This window comes from Chiloscyllium plagiosum, chromosome 20 (genome assembly GCF_004010195.1).
Source record: "Chiloscyllium plagiosum isolate BGI_BamShark_2017 chromosome 20, ASM401019v2, whole genome shotgun sequence".
In the NCBI taxonomy this organism is placed as follows: domain Eukaryota; kingdom Metazoa; phylum Chordata; class Chondrichthyes; order Orectolobiformes; family Hemiscylliidae; genus Chiloscyllium; species Chiloscyllium plagiosum.
This window is the reverse complement of record NC_057729.1, coordinates 30,091,589-30,107,785: the sequence shown is the minus strand read 5'-3', so window position 1 is coordinate 30,107,785 and position 16,197 is coordinate 30,091,589. Positions and strand designations below refer to the sequence as shown.

The window sequence follows — 16,197 nt, the reverse complement described above, 5'->3', positions numbered from 1 at the left end:
TCCAATGTCTTTCCTGCTAGGCTCCTCTCCCAGTCAATTCTGGTCAGCTTCTTCCTCATGCCTCTGTAGTTGCCTTTATTCAACTGTAATACTATTACATCTGATTCCAACTCCTCCCTCAAATTGTAAAGTAAATTCTATCATATTATAGTCACTGCCTCCTAAGGGTTCCTTCACCTTAAGATCCCTTATTAAATCTGCTTAATTGCACAACACTAAATCCAGTATTGCCTATTCCCTAGTGGGCTCCACTACAAGTTGCTCCAAAAAGCCATCTTGTAGACATTCCACAAATTCCTTTACTTGCGATCCACTGCCAGCATGATTTTCCCAGTCCACCTGCATATTGAAATCCCTCACGATCACTGTAATCTTACCGGTCTTACACACCTTTTCTATCTCCTGGTGTATCTTTTGCCCAAATCCTGACCACTGTACATAACTCGCATTATGGTTTTTTTTACCTTTGTAATTCCTCAACTTTACCCACACAGATTCCATATCATCTGACCCTACTTAGCTTCTTGCTATTGATTTAATTTCATTTCTTATTAATAGGGCAACCCCAACCACTCTGCCCATCTGCCTGTCTTTTCTATAGGATTTTTATCCCTGGATATTTAGCTCCGGGTCCTGGTCCTGGTCCTGTTGCAACCACGTCTCCGTGATGCCAATTTTGATCTGTACCACAAGCCCATTTACCTTATTTTTTATACTACGTGCACTTAGATACAACAACCTCAGTCCTGTACTGACCTTCCCTCTTCTCATTGTCATTTGTTTATCCAGTGTGCTTGAAGTTTGATTCCTAGTGCTTTCAAAACATTATGTCCGTTTCTGAAAGCTATAGACTTTAACAACCTTTCTTGAGTTCTCCTTTCCTTTCTTTTTTTGATACTTTTCCATGCAGTTGAATCCACCCGCACTTGCTGCTTTGTTTTCCATTGGCCATTATTTCTTGGAGTTTTAAAACCCCCGCCCCCACATTTACCCTTTTCGCTAGAACATTGATTCCAACTCAGTTCAGATGGAGACCGTCCCAATGGTACAGATCCCTTCTGTTCCAATACTGAAAAGGAACCCCTCTTTACCGCACCAAACTTTCAGCCATGTGTTTATGTCCTTTATTCTTGCGTCCCCATGTCAATTTGTATGTGACTCGAGCAGAAATCGGGAGATTATAACCCTTGAGGACCTGTTCTTTAATTTAGTTCCTAGTTCCTGATAATCCCTAAGAAGGTGCAGGAGTAGGCCATTCTGCCCTTCGAGCCTGCACCACCATTCATTATGATCATGGCTGATCATCCTTAATCAGTATCCTGTTCCTGCCTTATCTCCATAACCCTTGATTCCACAATCCTTGAGAGCTCTATCCAACTCTTTCTTAAATTAATCCAGAGACTGGGCCTCCACTGCCCTCTGGGGCAGAGCATTCCACACAGCCACCACTCTCTGGGTGAAGAGGTTTCTCCTCATCTCTGTCCCCTCAATAGCCAGAATGTCTTTCCTCAAATTTGGAGACCAGAACTGCACACAGTACTCCAGGTGTGGTCTCACCAGGGCCCTGTACAGCTGCAGAAGAACCTCTTTGCTTCTATACTCAATCCCTCTTGTTATGAATGCCAGCATGCTATTAGCCTTCTTCACTACCTGCTGTACCTATATGCTTACCTTCATTGACTGGTGTACAAGAACACCCAGATCTCTCTATTCTGCCCCTTTACCTAAATTGATTACATTTAGGTAGTAATCTGCCTTCCTGACTACTACAACATCCTCCTCTCTCTCCAATATCCTTTCAAGCCAGTCAAAGATGTCCCTCACTTTGGCATGGGGCAGGCAATATACCATGTGGGACTCTCTACCCCAATTATAAAGGATACTATCTATTCCCCTAATTATAAAATCCCCTACAACTACTACTTGTCTTTTTGCTGCCCTTTCTTAAATGGCCTCCTGTTCCATGGTGCTGTGGTCAGCTGCTCATCCACACAGGAAGCAAATACCTGATACATTTTGGACAAGGTCAAGAGCTGAGGCTCCTCTGTCTGAATACAGGATCTCTCTACTTTCCTCACTTGCAGTCGCACCCTGCTGTCCCTGGTCACTGACCAAACTTGTGGTACTTAATCTACCAGGTGTGACTGCCTCCTCATACAGAGTGTCCAGGTAATTGTCCCCCTCCCAAAGTGCTGTATTTCTGAAGCCCAGAGTTCAACACCAGCAACCAACACTTGCTGCCGATGTGGTCACTGCAACTTCGCAATGGGATCAACCAGCTCCCACATCATACAGCTACAGCACATCACATACCCAGCCATCTCTACTTAGGTAATTGATTTATTAGTTAGTTAATCCCTGGTTAATTACATATTTATTAATTAGTTTTGTAGTTATTTTCAAATTTAGGACAGATTTCCTACCAGCCATTCAGGTCACAACCTTCCTTTGAAGTCACTTTTGTCAGTTTGGTTTTAGTTACTCCGAGAGTCAAAGTGATCTTATTGAAACATACAGGAATCTGAAATCAGTCAACAGGGTAGACACTAACAGACTTTTTCCACTGGATGAGAAGTTGATTAATTAGTACTGACGTGAGAAAAGATCTCTTTGGCAAAATGGTAGTGAATCTCTGGAACATCTACCTCAAAGCTTTCTGGATGCTACTGGACAGACAGAGTTTTGGTCTCTCATGAATCAAGTATTGTGAGCATGTGAGAAAGTAGGTTCGAACCTGACAAGCAACTACAATCATGTTGGATTACATAATTGTTCTAGTGAATAAAGAGGCCATTTGGCCCATCCTATCATCGTAGTCTATATAATAACTTATTGCCATACTGTGCCTTTGCCCAGTACCTCAGCTCATTATTTCTATTAACGAAAAAGCAATGGCTGTCTTGAATGGCTCAATTGAACCTACCTTCACCAGAATTCCAGGCAATGCATTTTATACTTTTTTTAACTGTATGAAAAAGGTGTGGGCATTCAAAGGGCCATTTGGCTTACTCCTGCACCTTTGCATCATGTTCTTGTCTTCCTGTGACACTAAGAAAACTTCCCCATGCCTGTCAAACAGACTGGTCATCAGGTCAAATTCATGTGACAAGGGTAGCAATGCTCCAACAATGAAATGTCAGCTAGATTATGTGTTCAAATTCCTAGGGGAGAACTGAACTACCAACCTTCAGAATCAAACTATCAGCATTAGTCTAAATGAAAACTCCCTTCTGCTGTCAGTTAATTATTTTTTGCACCCAATTTCTACCTAAAATTCACCTTCATTTGTTTTCCAGTCTTACACAGAACATTCTTTCGAATAGCCTAGACTTCCTTCTTGCTTCAGAACTGATTTTGCATCTATAGGAATCTAAGCAAAGCAGAAGGAAATAAGAGTGATTGTGGTGAATAGCTGATCACATGATGCTTCTCACAGAACATTCTTTCGAATAGCCTAGACTTCCTTCTTGCTTCAGAACTGATTTTGCATCTATAGGAATCTAAGCAAAGCAAAGGAAATAAGAGTGATTGTGGTGAATAGCTGATCACATGATGCTTCTTTTGGTATTCATTTTCTCACAGAAGCTTATTGCAAAACCTTGTACACTTATCAAAATAAAACTGTGTACAGCTTTGAATGTAGGGCACAAGAGGGTTACTTATATTTTCAAAACAAATTCAAACCAGAGGTGACAAATTATTGTTGGGTACAGTATTAAAGTGAAGAAACAATGTCATTAATTAACATCACTTTATTAAGGAGATGGTATTTCATATGCAGTTAATGTGATGGAAAAAAAAATTAAGATCTTTGAACAGTCTTGAAATTATGACATAAAAGTGTTTCAAAGAAAATGTACAATATGTTGGTCACAATTTGTATGTCACTCTGTAACCTAGCACAATCACAATAATCTTTCATTTTCTAGCTACGCTTTAGAAACATACATGACACAGTAACATCAGTATAAATTGTTATGAAGTAAAATCGTTCGTGTACTTGTATTGTTGCATATAAATAGACATACATTTTCAACAGGATACAAAATTGTTGTTTAAAAAGCAATGCAGACTAGCAAAGCAAACAATGGGAACACAGAGTCCACTTAAATGAAATATTGTCTAGTGGCGCTAACATAGCACAGACACTACTAATGATTTTAGTCAGTCAAGTAGACTGACCTAGTGCTGTCATTAGCCTTTGACATTCTCTGACACTAATGATAAACAACCATTTCAATTGACGGCAAAGCATCTTTAAACATAAAACACCTTTTCTTCAAACATTAACATTTTGATCTGTGCCCTCATCGTGGAACTCTGACTTCCCTATATATTTGCGTAATCCAATAGCGTATTTAAATGTATTGCGTACAATACATCACTTATAGATTTGGAGGCAAAAGTAATTTACCACGTCTTACAAAATTTCATTCAAAACATAGTTAGGCATGTATAGCATTGTATAACATTAAGCAGTAATATAAACTAAATTATAGGTAGGAGACGATCCTTTATTTCAGTTGAAAGTATGCAGATAGAACAGATCATTAACTCAGAAACTAGAGTTAAATGATTTGTTTCAATTAGAGTATGAATTCACAATATAAAATATAGTCTCAGTTTGAACAGTTCTGGGATGAACACATTCAGACAGACTCTAGGATAGTAAAGTGGGAGTGGATGATATGATAACTTAATCTGATACTTTAAGAGGTTTCCCTAAGTTTTATGGGCATTATAACAATAATTTTAAGCCTTTCATGTACACTAACTGCCCTAGAGATGTTAGATAGTATCAACTGATGTAGATGGTGAGCAACAATGCACAACCTGTGGCCTGCCACCAGAATTTTACCTGTGTGTCAAGGTGAACAGGATCAATAAGCTGTTTATCTGAGTGAAATGAACACAATTCATCAATAGTATTCACCTGTGTAAAAACAATCATCAAAAACAACTCATCTGCAATTGAGAAATAAAATCATCAATCAATCCAGTATTTGGACAGACAGATATAGCCGCCCCCAGCAAAAGGGCATTAGGCTGGCACATGCACTTGCAACCATCCACCCTCTCCCACCCACCAACACTGATTCCATCAGCATTCCTCTGCTCCTCCCATAGGATTTATACTAGGAATCAATAATACTTATGTCACAACTGAAGGGAGATAGCGCTGTTGCTTGGAGAAGAAATTGAGTATTACAATAGGATTCAATAAAAGGTTCTGAGGATGTTGTTTATAAAATAACTTGCACCTCAACTGCTTGCTACCTACTAGTAATCACTCATCTGGAGAATGTGGTATTCTACATCTTTTTGTTCCAACAACTTGTTTCCCATCTGTTTTCACGAAGATTGTTCATGTAGTTGACTGATTATGTGAGTAACAGTGTTGGCTGGATTTGATTGTGTGATGGGTAGAGTCAACAACAGAGTAGTGGAGTATGAAAAAACACAAACAAAAATTGAATACAGTACTTGAGAAGCACTCAAAGCAAACGGATCCTTGCCAGGTGATCAGGTTGGTCCGTTGCTGTGTGCAGGGAAAGGGGTAGAGGCATCTGAGATTTTTACCAGATAGGTTCGAAGAAAATAAACCATTTTTTTGAGGATGCTGTTATGAATCATGCTCCCAGGTGACTTTATGGGATTCTCAATCCTCTATCTACTCCAGAGGGGAGTTGCATTGGTAATACAATATCCTGCAGGTCAAATGTAAAGAGGAAGAGAAGCTCTGCATAGAGGAAAAGGCATGGGTCAGCCTAATTACCTCCTGAGCAATCAGACAGTGCTGTCTATCTTATTGTGCAGAGGGTTCCTCTTGAGCTGAATGCTTTTCATCTACAGTGCTCAGGTTTACTCACCTGGGGAGCAGGAAGAGCAGTGGCATATTAGCAAGGTTACTCTGTACTGATAAACCAGATTTCGGGTGGTGGAACTTGAATTCAATAAACATGTGGTTTAAGAACCCATCTGGTTCACTAATGCTTTGTATCGAAGAAAATCTCTCATTCTTACCTGGTCTCATCTAATGTTACTTCAGACCACTGCAGTATATTGACTCTTTCTGGTCCTCTGGGAAATTAGGGACGGGCAATAAATACCTGCAATACTCTCATCCTATGAATGACAAAAGGTCTGTGGTTTCTTGTTGAGAGCAAGAAGGAAAGATCCTGGGAAGCAGCTTACTTTGAAGAACAACCTTGAAAAAGGCTCACATCAAATCATTGAATTTGCAATGTGAGCCATTCCGTCCATCCAATCTATGCTGGTATTAATGCTTCAATTGAACCTCTACCCGTCTTTCAACAGTTAAACCGACCATCGTAGCTCTCTATTCCCTTCTTCCTCATTTACTTATCTAACACCATCTTCAATCTCTCCCAATCTATTTGCTTTACTTGTTCACTCATTCTCCCAGCAAATTTCTTCATCATGATTGCAACCTTAGAATCAATAAATCTATCCAATCTCTAAGATAATCAGCAAAACACAGCAGATAGTTTAATATCCTTTAACGTCGAACCTAAGAAGTAATAGTCTTTAATTTGCACACCTAAATTTTGATGCCCCTACCAATTCCAGTTGCTGCTTCTTCCTGCTCATAGCTGCAGAAAAAAATGGGAGACAGATAAAAAGGAAGATTAAGAAAGTTAAATAAATAAGAGGAAAGACATAAAGTCATAGGGAAAGAGAGAGAGAATTGGTGGAGGGTCAGAAAGGGTGATTTTAACTCCTAGTGGAAACAGCCAATAATCCCATGTTGGAATTAAATGTACTTAAACATTTTTAATTGAGCTATTTTATTGCTAAAGGTTATTGGGCAGAATTCTGGCACTTGCATTCTGACAGGGATTTAAAATAATAGAAAATCAACATCACCAGCCCGCTTGTCCACTTTACAGTAAGTCAGAATGGCAAGTACAGAGGACTTTAAAGTACATAATCCTACATTGATATTGGCAGGCTAATATGGCCTGAGGAGATCATAGTGGAGACAAAGCAAAATGAGACCGGAGCATTACAACAAAATTAAAAAGGTTTCTGGATCCACTCAGCCAAACCCAGAATCTAAGAAGCTTGCCAATGCCAAGAGGATTCATTTGAGCTGCACAATGACACTCATCATTAATGGCTGATAGTAGATTGCAGGAGTTGGTTAATATAGTTTGAATGAAAGGATAGTTTAGATTTTCGTATAGATACACTACCCCTATCACTAAAACATTTAAACTTTTTTTTTTCTGCACATCAGGTGCTTCTTTTGCTATGATTCTTGCCAATCTGCTGACAAAAAATCAAATAAATGAGACAGTTAATGTGATGAAGCTAAACCTCTTTCCTAAAGTTCCCTTTTCTTTTTGTCTGACTATTGAATTTATAGTTACTCAGCAAGTGTTATGTTGCTGGGTTCTGAATGCTGCTTTTAAAAAAAAACTATTACACTAAAAATAATATCATCACAAGTTCCCACAGTATAATAAATTTTCAATTTTTGCATTTAGTTTTTTAAAAAAAATAATTTCAATATTAAGCATTGCCTTACACTTCAGTGCTGCAAAAATTTGTAAACTCTGAATGATGGCAATTCTACAGAAAAGTAAATTGTAGGTATCTTTTCATAAGTAAATTGGCAGATTCTTTTTCTAAGCAAATCACTTTTCAGAATCTGCTGATTTGACCTTATGATGAAGGTAATCCTTGGCTTTTCACCTTCCCCTGACATGGGAAGATATGAATTTCACTCAATCTGATTGCATTGTTGAGTTTAGGAATTCAACATGTGAAGAGTCACAGGAGCAATTCCAGCTGTCAATCTTTGGAGACCAGTGCACTGCACTAGTTCCTCACCTTATTTCAATCTTATTTTCAAATCAAATGTGTTCAATATCTTAATTCATAGAAAGTGCATTATTTGAAACTTGTAGGTGAGATTTCAATTTAATTTTACACTAAAGCCTCTTAGGCCACAATTAGATAGGATAACGTCTTTAGCATACATACATTTTTATGTAAATTCTTGGCAAATTACTTAGAATGTTAGTAAGTGTACAGTAGATACAGGTGGAAACCTATTGATTTGGCAGCAGTATGCATTTTTATTCATCAATAAATCTAATCAGAAGAATGTAGTTTAAAGTGCATATGCTATGTACCCATTTTGGACTGGGAAGTTTATGACCCAAACCTAATATATACATTCATATTCCAGCTTTACACCATATATAAAACCACATTTATCATTCTAAATTGATGTTTTCACTGATTAGTTCCCATTACTGAACAGTTCTCAATACAACATTGTTACAAATGTAACGTTGTACTTGAAGGTGCTGCTGTTTATAATTTCAATTGTAAAATAGTTTTTTTTTCTAAAATGCTTAATCAATCACATAACAGTACATACAATTCAATTAATGAATCAACAAGTTATGAGGACTTCAAACACAAAGATGTTGAAAGTAATACCAGCTAATACAAGTCAAGATGTTGTGTGTGTTAAAACCTTTGTTCTAATGTTGCAGCACAGGGCTTCAAGTGAATTGGAAAGCCAAATGTTTCCTCATGCTGCTTCACTGCATTAAATATATGTTCCTATAACTGTGACAATATTGCATAATTTAAAAAATTATGTTCTTGAAATTTCTTTATTCTTTTCAAACAGGAATTTAATTTTACATATGCACTGAGAGCCTGACTTATTCCTATTTTCAGTGTGTAGAAGTTCCAACTCAACATGTGTCTTCCGCAGGTATTTTCAACACTAATGACCAATATAGTAAATCAGGGGTGTCCAAGCATTTAGCCTTTACAAGCTGCTTAAACCAGTACCATGGAAAATTGGCGGTCATATGTCAGCCTAGAGTTTCTTTCTTGGGCCACAGGAAGTTGCAACCAAAAGCTATGCCTGAAATTACATCCATTTTGCTGATGTCAATTTACAAATATTTCCAATTTCATTAGAGTAAGCTGAAACTTAAAATTGGTGTAAATTCATATAAGTCAGCAATAACATACAGGTCTCATTAAAACAAAATAGACCCACACCAGCATATGTCTTTAATACATAGAACAGAAAAGTACAGCACAGAACTGGCCCTTTGGCCCACGATGTTGTGCCGCGGTTAAATCCTAATGTCAAATAAAATAACTTAACCTACGCACCCTTCAACTCACTGCTATCCATGTGCAAATCTTACAATTTAACATTCAACTTATTCAACATGACTCATGCACATGTGTCTGCCTTGGGAAGAATTACAATTTTTAATGTGGCCGATGCCATTAAAAATGTACTGGAAGAAACAGAAATAACAAAGCATATCTGACAGGGAAATGATTTTTAAAAGAATGGCCAAAACTTGTAATTAAAAAAAAAACTGAGAATTGACATTTTTTTTGTTTCACCTGAAACTCTAGCCACAATGTTGATAGGTGCACAACAACCCATTACTCCCAGTCAATTGCAACTATAGGATACACAGATTTTAGAATTCAGTGTATAGCCAATTTGGGAGTTTGATGGATGACTTAAAAGATCAGGTATTCATAAGAACATTGTAGTTTTGCAGGGAACTCAATTATGCCCAAATTTCGACAATTCTTTCAGTCCTGTAATTTCTTTGTGCTCAAAACATGGGACAAATGCAAAGGAAACTCCAGGTCATAAAATTATCATCTATGCTCCATTATTTTGCATTTATCTCAAATTGCTTTATGGCTTAGAATTAAATCAACAAGAAAACAACAGCATCAGGAAGTGTTTTACAAATTTCTTTGCTGACAAAATTCAAATTAGGCAAACCAATGTAGATGAAATGTAAATAAAAATAGGACTGTGTTGCCTGGGCTTTAAAGGGCCAATTTGCCTGGTGCCCCATATTGACTCTGGCGATAAGTTTGCATTTGTCTTCAGCATGGCTTTCCATTCCGATTCATGAGATTAACATATGGTTTCACTGTAGTACTGTGGCAAATGGAGTAATCCAATCACTCGTAGGAAATTTACAATGATAGCAGACATCAAGATTACACACAAGAAACGTAACACCTATTTCTCATATTTAATTTTTGCTTCAAGTAGACTTAAATCAAGCAGTACTAGTAAAAACAAAGAACTGCAGATACTGGAGATCTGAGTTCCAAAGAACACTCATATTGAACTCGAAATGGTAATTCTGTTGCACTTTCCACAGATGCTGCCAGATCCGTTGAATTTCACCAGCACTTTCTGTTTTTATTTCAGGAATAATAGTTCAAAGCCAATTCTATGTTTAGACCACAGATTAGATATTCCACTCTGCAGCCAGTGGATGTACCCAATTTTGTGTGCTTTGACCCTAATGAATCTGCCAGTTTCAGATTCATTGAAATGTTTGTGGTGATCTCCCAGCAATGTCTCTGATTGCACATGTCAGGATGAATACAGGAGAAGAAAAAGCAGTGCAAGCAGTGTGGCCGGTTGCGAGCGGCTGAAATAAAATTTTCCTCTCAACTTATTTTTAAATTTCCCGCATTGCATTGTTAACGTCACTGTTCTGCAACGCATTGGCTTAATGTGCAAAAAGGTCAGATCATGTGTTTTGATCATTAACGTTTATATGTATATATTTGTCCAAATGCTGAGGTGTGAGTCAACTTTTGCGTCTCAGATTGGTCCTCTTCCACATTTCTAATGCCTACCTGTCCAAAATTCCCAAAGAATGGGCAATAAATTATTAGAAAATTGAAATTTATGAGTTGAAACGTTCTGCAAATTTTACAATGCACTGAAGAAAGGAATATGGAAAAACTTAACGGTTTATCACATACAAAGGGTCATATCACAAGTCCACGTTGCCATCAAGAAAATTTAGATGTGCGCTATCCACAATTACTGATACAAACATCATGTATCAGCAGCGCAGACCTATAAAATTACCCTTGCAGACTTGAGCACCAAATCATTTAATATATTTATATATATATATCTATATAATATATGGATTGTATTAGTTATTTTGGAAATATACACATAGCCTAAACTCTATATATAAACATTAGTTTATATTGATAAATAATTATAAATATAAACTAATAGAAATGGATTGCAATTTTGTTTATTAGATTTGTCTATTAAATAACAAAGGAATTTGAACAATATAAATAAATAACCAATTTGATTAATCAATGTGCAATCCAATACTACAAACTTACTACCAATATTTTTATTCTAGATAAAAAGCGTAGCAATTGTTTTTGACACCTTGTACCCCATAATCATTCACTTTATAAAAAACATAAACAGTAAAGTCAAATAGAGCAGGATATAGTAACAAAGCAATATTAAATAGCCATATAATCCTTTGTGCTAAATGATTGTGTCTAGCATGTCTTCAGTTTCAACTCAGTTACAAGGATTGGCTTTTATCTGCCACATACACAGCTTTATTCTTGGGCCTGTTTTTGGACCCATAACATTAGGCAATATAACAAACTTTAGAGCCACTGGTAGATAGTGTTATCTTAGGTTAACCCATCATTTTCCATTTATGATGCCCAAATGCTGATGCAACGCTCCTCCAGAATACAGTCGCTTTACCTTTATATTGGCTTCCATTTTGCAGCTTGAAGCATCTAGACTGAACCTCCATTTTTGCTGCTTGGTAATATATTTTTCCTTTTCATTTTGCTATTGCTCTTTAAAGTTGCAGGACATTGTGATGTTATTTGATCAGCAGTCTTTGCTCCCGCCATCTTCTTGTCTTTTATACAAAGCTCTGAAGTTCTTTCTTTGGGTTTTCTTCCTCTCTTCTTCCCAGTTGTGCTTTTCTTCCTCTCTGAATTTGTAATCTTCAGCTCCCTTTTGTTTCTTGCAGGTATTTCTGCAGAGGCCCTAAACCAGTTCTGTTAAAGGACATTTTAATCTTTAAGAGTTGATTGTGTTTTGAAGTTTGGGAAAACTGCACAGCATAATTGTCACTATTTTTAAGATAAAACATGAAGTATTAGCGTAGAATGTGCATTTCTATTGCATATTTTTGTTTTATATAGAGTAAACTTGTGAAAATTCAAATCCCTCTACTTTCTTCCCAACATTCCTCACCTTCCTCCTACTTAGACTAACTACAAATGGGAGCAGGAAGGGAGTCCCCTCTCAAATATTCACTAGTATCCTTTTGGAAAAAGGAAACACGTGGCATTATTCCAGCACAACATTCTCCCCAATTTTCTTGTCTTTTGATGTAAAGTGCTTAGTCTTTGACTCAGCATCTCTCCACATCTGCACAATTCAAACTGATACCTCCACACTGTTAGTGCATATGCTGATGCTGCAACAGTTTAATTCAGATACTTTAAATCAACCTTTTCAAATGGTATAGTATACCTCTGGAGCAGGTGGGACTTGAAAACTATTACTTCGCCTAGTTAAATGCTAAGAAGATAGACATTTTAAATCAATTTCAACAGTGCAGCATGCCTAGAGTAGATGGGATCACAGCATGGACCTACAGAGAGGTACATAGACTCCAACTGCATCACAAGACCACTCAACGTCCAATTCAAGAATGGAAGATTAATTAGCAAGAACTGTACAAACAATCCATACACAAACAACTCAGAGACTCTACCAAGCGAATTTTCATGTATGGAAAATATTAAAATAATAATTGCTCTTTTCAAAGTATTTACCTATCAATTGAGATTAGCATGAAAAATTATTTTGCCATGTCCCGTTAATTAGAATTGAACATTTCAAGTGCCCGGTTATAGCAACCAAACCAGTTAGGTTTTCTGCCTAGAATTATATAGGATTATTTTTAAAATTACATAGCAGTACTTTGGTTGTTTTGGATATTCATCTTCCTAATATTCTGTGTGTACTAGCCTATAATTAACTGTTTGGTCAACTTCAAAACCACAGTATTAGAGTGGATGAAAGCAACTGCAGTTGGGTAATTATTCTACCCTACAAGGCTGCATTTTTCCCTTCTCTCTCTTTTAATTGGATGTTCTTTGCAGAATACCAAAAAAAAGGTCAAGTGTGCTGCAGATTAGCAGCAAATGTGCTGTTGTTTTTACTGTCATACACTTTCATTCAAAATCCTTTTCCTGTAATGGTGACTTTGATATTTTGAAAAGCATACAAAAAAAGCAGGGGCAATTGTTACACCAATAATGAAAGTAGCAATTGTTTTCAATGATTTTCTTGTTTTAAGACCTTTTGTGAATTGATGTTAGCTTACCTCAGAGTGAGAGTTGTTGATGTGGTACTTAACTCCACTTTCCGAGCTAAATTCCTTCTGACAAATCAAACATCTGTATTTCCCAACTAGATGCTCACCCTGTCATAAAACAGTATATCATTAAATCTCATGTATTCACAACTCAGGAGTGGCTGCATTTATGAGGCAATTTCCTAACTTTGCAATGTTGGCATATATTGTGCATTCTAATTTCTAATCTGTTCTCTCTGTTGGCAGGATTCACCACTGGCAACATGAATTCAGAAAGTTAACTCCATGTAATTTGCATACAAAACTGCAATATCATATATTGTGCTTCTTTGAGCAGTCCAATACAAATATATTTGTATTGTCTGCTTACACAGGAAATGTTCCAAAGTGACTCAGAGGTGAAAACAGATCCCATAGTAAGAGGCAACAGACAGTTCAGCATTACAACAGCACAAAAGGACACAGAATTCAGCTCCCAAACTGGCAAGTTTTGTTTTCAGTGGTAGCCACATAAAAAGCACAATAAAAGCATGCATGTCTCAAACACTGTCACATTAATATGGAATTACTTAATGTAGAATATGGAATTAAATGTGCATTCTTTGAAAGGCAAATTATGTAATTGTTTGAAAAAGAGTAATATTAAGAAATGTGGACATGAGTAGACCAGTAAATTTAGACTAGGGTATAGATCATGCACAGAAAGTTACTGGTATAGGTTTCTTGGACTAAATGGCCTGTTTCTGTATAGTGATACATTGCACAATTTTATGAGTGGCCCGAGACTTTAGGAGCACCAGCTATCTTAAAACTAAAAGGTTAACAAGCTATGTGAATACTGCCCGTGTGTTTGTCAGGGAGATATGACCTGAATGGAACATACTGCTCACATTATTCGTGAGCAAAAGTTGACGAAGCTGCTCAGGTTGCACATCACTGCCATCTATTGGTTGTCTGCAGAGTGACATGCGTGGGATTCGTCAGTCAACTAGTATTCAGCATGTGAAGTGAGGACGTGAATTAGGGAGCAATGGGAAAATAATAGTTTAAATAAATAAGAATATTTATGTCCTTAATAATTGTTAATTTATTTTGAATCCAATTAGATTCAGGATTAGCTACTGAGTTCATAAATACTCCCATGAGGGAGCATAACCCTGTTGGAAACATTTGCTTTTGGTTAAACCAAGACCCCATATTTCTTCTTAGGAAGAAGTTTACAATCCGTTGCACTATTCTGAAGAAGTGCTGGTGAATACCAATGATGTCCTGGTCAGAATGTATTCCTCTATCATTTGTCTGAACACATATTATTTGATCACTTACACTTTGCTGTTAGAGTGGGGGTGGGGTATGCATATTAGCTGCCCCATATCCTATACTGTAAGAGTGACTACATTTCAATAGATTAGATTAGATTACTTACAATGTGGAAACAGGCCCTTCGGCCCAGCAAGTCCACACCGCCCCGCCGAAGCGCAACCCACCCATACCCCTACATTTACCCCTTACCTAAGACTACGGGCAATTTAGCATGGCCAATTCACCTGACCTGCACATCTTTGGACTGTGGGAAGAAACCGGAGCACCCGGAGGAAACTCACGCAGACACGGGGAGAACGTGCAAACTCCACATAGTCAAGTCGCCTGAGGCGGGAATTGAACCCGAGTCTCTGGCGTTGTGAGGCAGCACACAAATAGCTGTGAAGCACTTTGAGATGTCCAGTAGTCATAAAAAGAGCTGTATAAATGGAAATATTTCCGTTTTTATTACAAAACTATAGACAAGAGTTGGAAACTTTGTAAGAGTCAGATCATGCCATGAGGTGATGGCCTAGTGGTATTATCGCTAGACTATTAAGAAGCTCAGCTGCGTTCCTGGGGACCTGGACTTATATTCCACCATGGCAGATGGCGAAATTTGAATAAAATAAAAAAAGCTCTGGAATTAAGTGTCTATCCATTGTGAATTGAAAACACCTATTTGGTTCACAAATGACCTTTAGGGAAGGAAATCTGCCATCTTCACCTGGTCTGGCCTATGCATGACTCCAGACCCACAGCAAGATGGTTGACACTCTGGGCAATTATGGATGGGCAATAAATGCTGGCCCACATCACATCAATAAATTTTTAAAAATCAAGAAAACAGACTTCAATTAGATTGCATACTTGCCATTATTGTTGGAATATTACCAATATCGACCTGAATAGAGTACCAGCAGTCAACATTATGCCACAATGTCTAAATTCACAGAAAAAAATCTCTGAACATGATTTTAGTTTGATTTATTAGAAGAAATTTGATAATGGTGTTTTGAGAAGCTAGAATTAATGAGAAATTTAGTGAACTCGGAACATAAGGTAAATGATAGAGATTTCAATAAATAATTCTTCATAATTGATTGATAAGGTCTAGTACATGTAGTTTTAGACAATCTAATATTTGATATACAAATGAAATGGAATTGATTTCTATTCCTGTTTCTTTCCAATCTGAAGTATGGATATTGACAGAGTGCTTCACTGATCATATACCAAAAAGACATGAAATATAATTAACCATCTTTAAATGAATCAGATTTTTCATGCAGTTTTAGTGGATGTGGAATGGGCTTTTAATCTTGTGTTAATTCATGTAAAGTTCCTGCTTAGGAAAGTAATAGATAATTTAAAGGATATCTATATATTTACTATGGAAGAAAAATTTACACTTACATGATGTCCTTCAGATTTTCTTAAGGAGACTGACTGGATGCATACCAGAATGGGGAGAATGTTAGGCAAGTGAAGCCACGGTTTAAAGAGATAGATTTCTGAGGAGGCATTTGAAAGTGGAACAAAAGTTGAACATTGCTGAAAGGGATTAAAAGATCTCACAGCTATGACACTTGAAAGTTCGATCACCAACGGGAGAGCCGACCTTGAAGAACAGACCGTGCTTGCTGTAGTAGTGTGGCTGGAGGGGTGCACA

General features: G+C 37.2%; 1 protein-coding gene and 1 long non-coding RNA gene across 10 annotated transcripts in view; one reads left to right on the top strand and one right to left on the bottom strand.

Annotated features, from left to right (window-relative positions):
• Positions 1-16,197, top strand: part of LOC122560130 — a 107,499-nt gene that overhangs the window by 27,343 nt on the left and 63,959 nt on the right. The gene's annotated exons all lie outside the window — the stretch shown is intronic.
• The window catches only part of znf512b (zinc finger protein 512B), a 99,195-nt gene continuing 94,220 nt past the window's right edge, over positions 11,223-16,197 (bottom strand). For 3 of the 6 annotated variants that reach the window (XM_043710401.1, XM_043710404.1, XM_043710405.1), the window contains 2 exons: positions 13,233-13,331; positions 11,223-11,892 (listed from right to left, as the gene is read on the bottom strand). In XM_043710401.1, coding sequence (XP_043566336.1) covers positions 11,623-11,892; positions 13,233-13,331 — 369 coding nt within the window. In that variant the 3' untranslated portion in view covers positions 11,223-11,622. Of the gene's footprint in view, positions 11,968-13,232; positions 13,332-16,197 lie in introns of all 6 variants that reach the window. The other 3 variants (XM_043710402.1, XM_043710403.1, XM_043710406.1) reach the window with 3 other exon arrangements.